General features: G+C 29.2%; 1 protein-coding gene across 1 annotated transcript; it reads right to left on the bottom strand.

The window, feature by feature from the left end:
• Positions 1-1007: 1007 nt before the first annotated feature.
• On the bottom strand, positions 1008-3224 carry LOC104822327 (protein C2-DOMAIN ABA-RELATED 1). Its single transcript, XM_010553506.2, has 3 exons — positions 3026-3224; positions 1689-1784; positions 1008-1516 (listed from the first exon to the last, which is right to left on the bottom strand). Exons 1-3 carry the CDS (start codon positions 3134-3136, stop codon positions 1220-1222), a joined length of 504 nt encoding a protein of 167 aa, XP_010551808.1. The 5' UTR covers positions 3137-3224; the 3' UTR covers positions 1008-1219.
• Between the last annotated feature and the right edge of the window lie 5550 nt (positions 3225-8774).

Genomic DNA, 8774 nt, shown 5'->3' with positions numbered 1-8774 from the left:
TTTCCCTACCAATTAATAACCATTTTTGCCAACTTTCGTAATAGTTTCAAAATTTAAAAAAAAAAATTTGATTCAAGAACCACAACTTTACACCATATGTTATATTATGAAAATCGGAGAATATTAAAGTGAACTTGCATTAGCTTTTGACACGAACCCAGATTTTGAAACCCTAAATCTAGAGAGTTTGGAACATCATTTTAGACCACGTGTTACACATGTCTTTGCTTATCTATAAGATCTGAGATTCGCATTTTTCTTTCTCTCTTTTTTTTTATTAGTTTATTTTTCAATTTCTTGATGAAATTTATGAGTATAACAATTTTTAGCATACATAATAAAATCATATGTTTTTTATATAATTAGATTGACAATTTCAATACATGCGTAGACAATGAAATTTATGGGTTTAATAATTTTTAGTATACATAACAAAATCATACGTTCATATACCATTATAAAGATAATTTTAATATCTACATATACACAAAAAAAAAATGTGTAACTTCGATAATGGTACAATAAATTATGAATAAAACAATATTGTTACAAAAACATAATTTTAAAACAAGAAAAATTAGAAACAAATCCAAACCTTTTTTTTTCTAAATCTTTGATTACTGGACGATTTCAAGTAAGAAATCCCTCAATTTGTGACTTCAACGACCCAGATTTGAAATTCTGGATTATTGGACGATTTCAAGTTTCAACGGAGATTTTTTTTTTTGAATTTTATATGAGATCCTTTTAATGGAAACAAAAAAAAAATATAGGACGAGAAAATTTATCCTGCAAGGCTTTGACCAGAGTCCAGAGAATATTGATGCACGAGCTTTGACCTTTTTAGCCCATTTACCTATAGGCCCAAATGAGATGGGCCCACTACATATGGGCCCAAATGAGATGGGCCCACTACATATGGGCCCAAATGAGATGGGCCCACTACATATGGGCCCAAATGAGATGGGCCTTATTGATTTCCTTGATTCAATTTACACGAGACCAAGTTTTTCATGGACACAAATCTTCAGTCCAAATGTTTCAGAAGAGATTTTCTTCACGTGAAACAATAACGTCATGATTCAGATAAAACTACAGCAGAAGCCAACATAGGTCGTTTTTTGTCCCTGTCTTCCTCAGTTATAAACCATTCTTGTCCTCCTACGGCCCATATTCACAAACCAAACAACCGAGAACGCCGGGGATGAAGTGAAATGACCTAAATGCCCCTCGACCCGGGGATATCGATCCACTCGAGCTGAAGCTCGACCTCTCCGCACTCGACGTGCCTGAGTCTCAAGAACATGTCCTGGACGATTTTACCCTTCGACCAGACGATCTGGCTTTCCTCGGACAGGCAGTTCTCTCTGGTCGGCTGCACCTTCATGATTATGGTTCCCTCCGGGAGCCCTCCGAGCTGGTGACGGATCTTTATGGCTTCAAGAAAAGTTCCGATCGTGAACTCCGCCTCTCCCATCCTGTCGTCGGCCGAGAAGATGTCCCTATCGTACACGGTCTGTTTCATCACACGAGGTTGAAGCCGTGAGTTCTTGTTATTTTTTTTTTGCCACTACATGGACCGATTTCGCATCTGTGAACTTTATTAGTTCGGTGGATTGCTTGCTCGGTTGAATATCACGAAGATACGGAAAGATAACTTAAACGTATACATGTGTAGAATCGCTTACAATCTTAACGGGGAGAGTCGGATCGGTCACGGAAAGAGTCAAGTCTTCGTTCCACTCAGGATTCACATTCTTTTTCACCACTCGAGTTTTCAGCTTCTGCATCAGAGAAAATCAAGAAAGCAACACAAGAACGGTTATAACCTGCAGAGATCATCACTTCAGTCACCAAATCAAGAACATGCGAATGGGACTCTTCACAAGAACAAAACAAAAAGCTCTTCACTGATAGATGATGACAGGGTCAGTTTTTTTCATAAGGGTCAGCCCAAGGAAACACAAGCAATGAGTTGATCTTATTGATGAAACATGATTCCATATTCCAGTTTTATACGGATCGCGTATTCATTGGGTTCGTATACCCACAAATTTCATATCCAATTCTTGAAAAAATTGGCCTCTGTATCTTGTCTTGTTCTACATATTCTCCTCTACTTGGATAGTTCTCTCCTTATCCACATGCAATTATTCAAAGGTCCCCATTTTAGCAGAAAAGATTTCTATACTTCTGCGGTAAGATAATTCAAGAATGTACAAAGATCACAGATCAGTTACTAGTTCGTGAACTCCATATTGCCACATAGATCTTTCAGTCGAAAATTAAGCATACAAACTCGTAGCATGGTGAGATATGTTTTGCAACGAAACGAAAAAATATCCGCAAACAATGTCCAACCCTTCAAAATCCACAACGTTTTCAACTCAATTTCCATCTAAAACTTGGGGAATCCTCAGTGATTAGGATGGAGATGACACATTCCAAACGATACACACCGATGCCACGAAACCTCTTGATCACTTAGAAATCAAGGGTTTTCCTCTTCTACGGAAAATATATCCTCCTCCTAGTGATCTACCAACCTGATCTTTTGGCATGGCACTTGGCTTGCACATTCAGCAACTAGACGAGCCTTTTCCAAACTCAAATCAAATCGACCCATTAAGCTAAGCATCTACACTAATCTATGGATATTACTGAATTGAACCAAGTAATATCTTCATCGCTCTATTATCTAAGTGTCTCTATACACACCAAAACATCTATCTTTGATCCTTCAGTAAAACATCATCGTCCCCAACCAGTCCAATCAAAACAAGAAGCATCATCGAATTTGACCAGTTAACCGAAATCAACAAACACCAGAATCCACCATCAACACCAATCCTAAGAAAACAGAGCAAAACAGATGACTCCTGGGGCATGATCCGAGACCTCCAAAACCCATCAACCGAAGCGAGAAATCACTTCGAAATCAGCCATGAGAACTCGAAATTCGGTCGAAAATCAGAGAGAAAAGAAAAGAAATGGGTTTACGTGTTTTTTTTGGGGGGTGTTTTACCTGTTTCCCCATACGAACGACGGCATAAGGATCGCTGCTCGAGACATCTCTAATGGCGAGATTCACACCCCTCTTCACGTGAAGTCTGAGAAGACCCATCAGATCCTCCATTTTCTTTTTCCTTCTTCAACGAAAGATCGAATCAAACGAGAGTTCAGTGGCCAAATATGATCTATCCTTCTCCTTGTTCGTCTCTCCAAGTGGGTATGAAAAATACGAGACGAGATGCGCTCCCCTTTATATAGCACCCCAGAAGTTTCTCGTCTTTTTTTCCACTTTTTTTTTAAAAAAAAATTTAATAAGAAAAAGGACAAAAAATTAGTGTTTATTTATTTAATATTTCGTATATGGTCGGAATTAATATTTCTTTGTTTGTTAGACTATGGTTATTATTATAGATCGAGACTCCTTTAAAGCATAGAAAAACTTATAGAAAACAAAATCTAGATAGTTATACTTTTTTTTATATTTAGAATATTCTTCCTATAAGGTTGATTTAATGATTCTAAATTATCTTGGTGATTTCGAAAGGAATGAGATATTTTTATTTCCTTTTTAATTAAAAATTTATATATTACCTTTATTTTTGCATAATAATGCACCAGATCATATACTTTTCTATACTCCGGTGGAATTTCAAATGTTATAATTAATATCATTAAATCTTTTAGTGAATTACTTAACATTTTAAAAATTATGATTTAATATAAAAATATATTATTCAATCTATTATTTTAGGGAAAAATATTATTTATAATTGTTATTAAAGTGAAGAATCAAAAACTGACTATACCGTTTAATTAGAAAATAATATGTTATATTTGATGGTTTGACACGCCATTTGATGGTCTGGCACGCCATCCATGCCAAACCATGAATGATCAAATCTTTATATTAAATATCATAAAAATAAGCATTTATAAACAAATTTTTTGGAAAGAGGATTTATTTTATTAGTATACCCTTACAAAAAAAAATAATTAGCATAGAGATTATCTAATATCTATAATCACCACCGAAGATGTGAGAACCAGTGGGGTATGAATATGAGCCTCCTTAATCCAAATATGTGGATAACCTTTAACCAGGAAAATAAAATTAATAAAAATCTTATGAAGAAAAATTAAGATATATTTTTAAAATTTTCTAGTTTATTTTTATATTAAAAAAGAAACTAATTGCCTAACCTAATAATGAGTAATTAGTCTTTGTAATGATGTCGTATTTGTTTGACCAAGTAACTATATTATTTTTACTTTATTGATAATGGGTCTTAATTTAAAATTAAATAATTTATCTATATTATATTAAATGTCAAAAGCCACCCCCTAATGAGGATTGACTCGGCGAGTCAACGGGTCGGAAACGAGTCGGATTTGGGTCATGAATCGGGTCCGATCCGATGGGCTGCTTTTTATTTACATTTTGAATTCCACTGCAACGTGCGTGTAAAATATTGTAATATTTTCAGTTGACTTTTCTGCATTTGATATCTATCATTTTTTAAAGAGAAAATATATTAAGCTAACTTTTTTTTAATTAAAAGGAATATATTAGATGGATGACAATTCATTCGAAAAATAATCATGATTTTGTTTTATTTTATAAGTTTTTTATTTACAGTATATATATATAAATAATTCTAAAATTATTATATCATGTTTTGCTTTCAAAGCCCTTGTCACACACAAGATTTTATCCACAAAAAAAAATTGGCTTTTAATATAAATCATAGTAGATTATTTTTAGATATTCAGTCTCCTTTACAGTGTGTTTTTGGTCTCCTTTTTTTTCTGAATTCTATATATTCATATAATATACTTAAAATAAAAAATAATAATGAGTATTATATCTATATATATATATATGTTGTATCCCAGAGTAAGTGATAACCATTTTGTTGTATATTGCTTAAACGAATGTATTTTACTATGATTATTCCTCTAGTTTAGAGTGAACATTTAAAGATTTTAGTTATATACATATTTTTTTTTATCATTAATATATGTAAAAATGTTGAACAATAGAACATCAGCTTTAATTATTTATAACGATAAAATTCTTCAACTTAAGTTTTGTCTTTATTTTTTTTTTTTTTGGGTCATCAACAATTATCAAATAAATAAATATATTTACCGTGGTTCAAAGGGTCAAACAAAGTAGACTACATGTGTTTTACATTCATATGATATGTGCCGATTTATCATTTACATATGCGCCGTAACCAACGTTGGTCCATCCTATGTGCCGCTAAATCATTTCAACATTTCTAATCGTAAAAGTTGAACATTTGATTTAATTGTTTTTGCTACAAAATTTGGGTTTTTTTATATAGAAAAAATTGTTATAAGAAGATATAAACTTTATGGCCTAGACCCTAGATAATTTGTATTACATATTTTAATATTAAATTAAAACATTTGTCAAAATTAAAAACAAAACTTAATTTGGTAATAATCAAAGTCTCGTGTTTTGTAATAACCACATAGAATTAGGATTTTCTAATCTTATCTAATCAGAATTAAGGTTTCTAAGATCTAATTATTAATCTATGGAAAATAAAATTCAAAAAAGAGAAAAAACAAATAAACTGTAACACCATTTTATTTTTAAAAACTATTCTGTTATATCTATATTAATCTAATAAATTATATGAAGCAAAACCAGATCCTATTTATATAAAAAATTTCATAAGACAAAACCAGAGTCATCTAAAACTGTCTAACACAATATTTTTCCTTCAAAACTTTTCTTTATTCTTAGTTTCCCCGAGAACTTACAAGTGATTGAGTTTTTTTTTTTAAAATTTACAATTATCTCTTCAAATAAATGAATAAATGCCAAATTCCTTAAATAAAAATAAAATGTGGTATTTTAAGAAAAAAATCCATCTTCCGACAATTATGGCACATCCACTTCATAGTCCACTCTCACATAAATGTTAAATCTCAACCACTCTTGAGTCCATCACAATTTCGTCTTTTTAAATTATACCGCATCAAGTATTTTTAATATCACTAAAAGTTTTAAATTAATAAAACATAGCAAACATTGTTGTGAATAACTTCTCCATTAGAATTTCAAACATTAAAGTTTTAATTCAAAGTGACATGAAATAGTTTGGTCCTCGTCTTTCTAATTCTATGTAAACGTTATAATATACAAAAACCATATTCATATAAAATTAACAACTTGACTCTAAAAGATGCAATTTAATGGAAAAAAAATTATCTACACGATTATAAATAGTCCAAAAGATGCGCCAGACATATATATATATACATATATATATATATCACCTACGATCGATTCTATATAATCATAAAAGATAATAAAACCGGTTCGACAAATTTGATTTGGTTATGATCATATTTTTTTAGGTCATTGTATAAAATAGAAAGAATATACATTGGTTGGGCATGAGGACGACCGCTCAACCAATAAAATCATGTAGAGAGATGATACGTCTTCACACGGTTTGTCCAATATTCTATGACCTTACATGTTCTGTTTGAATTGGTTCAGTAAAGTACGATTTTATTTCAATTAGGTGTGGGTTAAATGGGTCAATTCAACCCAATCCAATAACAAAAGTTTATAGTTAAATCTATTTGGTTTAACCCATCTGATCAGTTCACCCAATAAACTTATTAACCACATTATTCAATTAAACCTAAATGATTTGAATTGAATCCTATCTAAAAACCAAATCCGAATCAAATCTAAATCGAATAGAATCTTATATGTATGAATTCGAGTCGAATCTCAATCGAACACAATCTTTTATAATAAAAAATCCAAAACGAATGATATTTTTTTTCATTATAAAAACTGAATTCGAATCGAAATCTAACCGGAAAGAATTCTTAAAAAAAATATGAATTGAAGGGAATCCTATATAAAGACTGAATTCGAATCAAATCTGAATAGATGTAAAGAAATCATTTGGATATTTAAGAAAATGTTTTGAATATGTAAAATTTATTTACAAGAGATAAATATTATATTTGAAAATACGGATGTACTTTATTTAATATTTTTATTTAATTTTTTATAAAATTTTGATTATTGAAATTATATTTTACAAAATATTATTAATATATAATCACATCTAATCTAATTTTATATAGAAATACCATGTGTTAATCGATAAATCAATTAAACTACATATTTCAATTGAGTTCAAATGGATTAACCCAGCCCATTTGGTTTTAAAGATATTATTATTGGTTTAGGTTAACCCAATGTATTATTTCAAATAATCCAAATGGGTTGGAATTAAATGGTTAGTTAAACCATTTTGCCTTCCCTAAGTTTCATGTATGTGTTAGTTTTTGCGGAATCGGACTTGTTAAGAGCTCAAATATGGGGAAAGCTGTTGAGTGAAGTAGAAGCTTCGGAAGTAAAGAAGAGGTTGTACGGCTGATCAAAGACCAAATGAGTTGTGTTCGAAAGTTTCGAATCTGTGTAGAAGGTCTTGAATACTCTAAGTCGTAATGTTGAAGGGAGTTTAATGAATCCAAGAAAAATTATCCATCATTATAATCTTATGGGAAAATGACATTTTCCTACACAGACTTTGTAAAATGTGACCTTTTCCTACACGAATTTTTAATTTGACAAAAAACTACACCAAATTATCAAATGTGTCAAATTGATACACGAACTACCCAATTTAATTGCAATTTCCTACACAATCTGAAAACGGTGTTAAGTGTCCGTTAACCGCTGACGTGGCACGCCACATAGATTTTTTGCCACATCAGCATGCCACGTCGGATTTTTAAAAAAAAATCCAAAAAATATGAAAAAAATCGAAATTTTAAAAAAAATTAAAAATAAAATAAATAAACAGCAAAATATATATATACATATATATTCATATCTATATACAAATAAAAATATAAATATATATACAAAATAAAAAAATATACACATATATATACAAATATATATACATATACATACAAACAAATATATTTATATATACATATACATATATAAATACATATATATGTATATATATACATATACATATATACATACATACATACATATATAAAATAAAAATATTATATATATATATATATATATATTCATATCTATTCATATCTATGTACAAATACAAATATAAACATATATACTCCTATATATATATACTTGTATATTTTTTTATTTTGTATGTATGTATGTATTTATATATATATGTAGGTGTATATATATAAATATGTATTCATATATATACGTGTATACGTATTTATATATATGTATGTGTATATATATAAATATACTTGTATGTATGTATATGCATATATATTTGTATAAATGCATGTATATATGTGTATATTTTTATTTGATATATATAGAAATATATATACATAGAAGTATTTATATTTATATTTGTATTTGTATGTCGATATGAATATATATATATATATGTGATTTTTTTTATTTTGTATATATGTATGTATGTATGTATATGCATATGTATATATATACATATATATGTATATGTATATATAAATATATTTGTTTATATGTATATGTATATATATTTGTATGTATATATATTTGTATAGATGTTTGTATATATATGTGTATGTTTATTTATTTTGTATATATATTTATATTTTTATTTGTATATAGATATGAATATATATGTATATATATATTTTGCTGTTTATTTTTTTTTTAATTTTTTTTTAAATCGATTTTTTTTCATATTTTTTCGGAATTTTTTTAAAAATCC

The sequence above is a fragment of the Tarenaya hassleriana genome, unplaced genomic scaffold, assembly GCF_000463585.1.
Source record: "Tarenaya hassleriana unplaced genomic scaffold, ASM46358v1 Cleome1, whole genome shotgun sequence".
Taxonomy (NCBI): Eukaryota; Viridiplantae; Streptophyta; class Magnoliopsida; order Brassicales; family Cleomaceae; genus Tarenaya; species Tarenaya hassleriana.
Note: the sequence above shows the minus strand (reverse complement) of the source record. Positions and strands in the feature narration are given on the sequence as shown.

Excerpts from the sequence above, each read along its gene's own strand:
- LOC104822327 (XM_010553506.2), bottom strand. The coding sequence starts at position 3,136 with ATGGAGGATCTGATGGGTCTTCTCAGACTTCACGTGAAGAGGGGTGTG. Across the intron at positions 1,785-3,025 it reads TCGTTCGTATGGGGAAACAG|AAGCTGAAAACTCGAGTGGT; the intron begins GTAAAACACCCC and ends TCTCTGATGCAG. Across the intron at positions 1,517-1,688 it reads CGACTCTCCCCGTTAAGATT|ACCGTGTACGATAGGGACAT; the intron begins GTAAGCGATTCT and ends GTGATGAAACAG.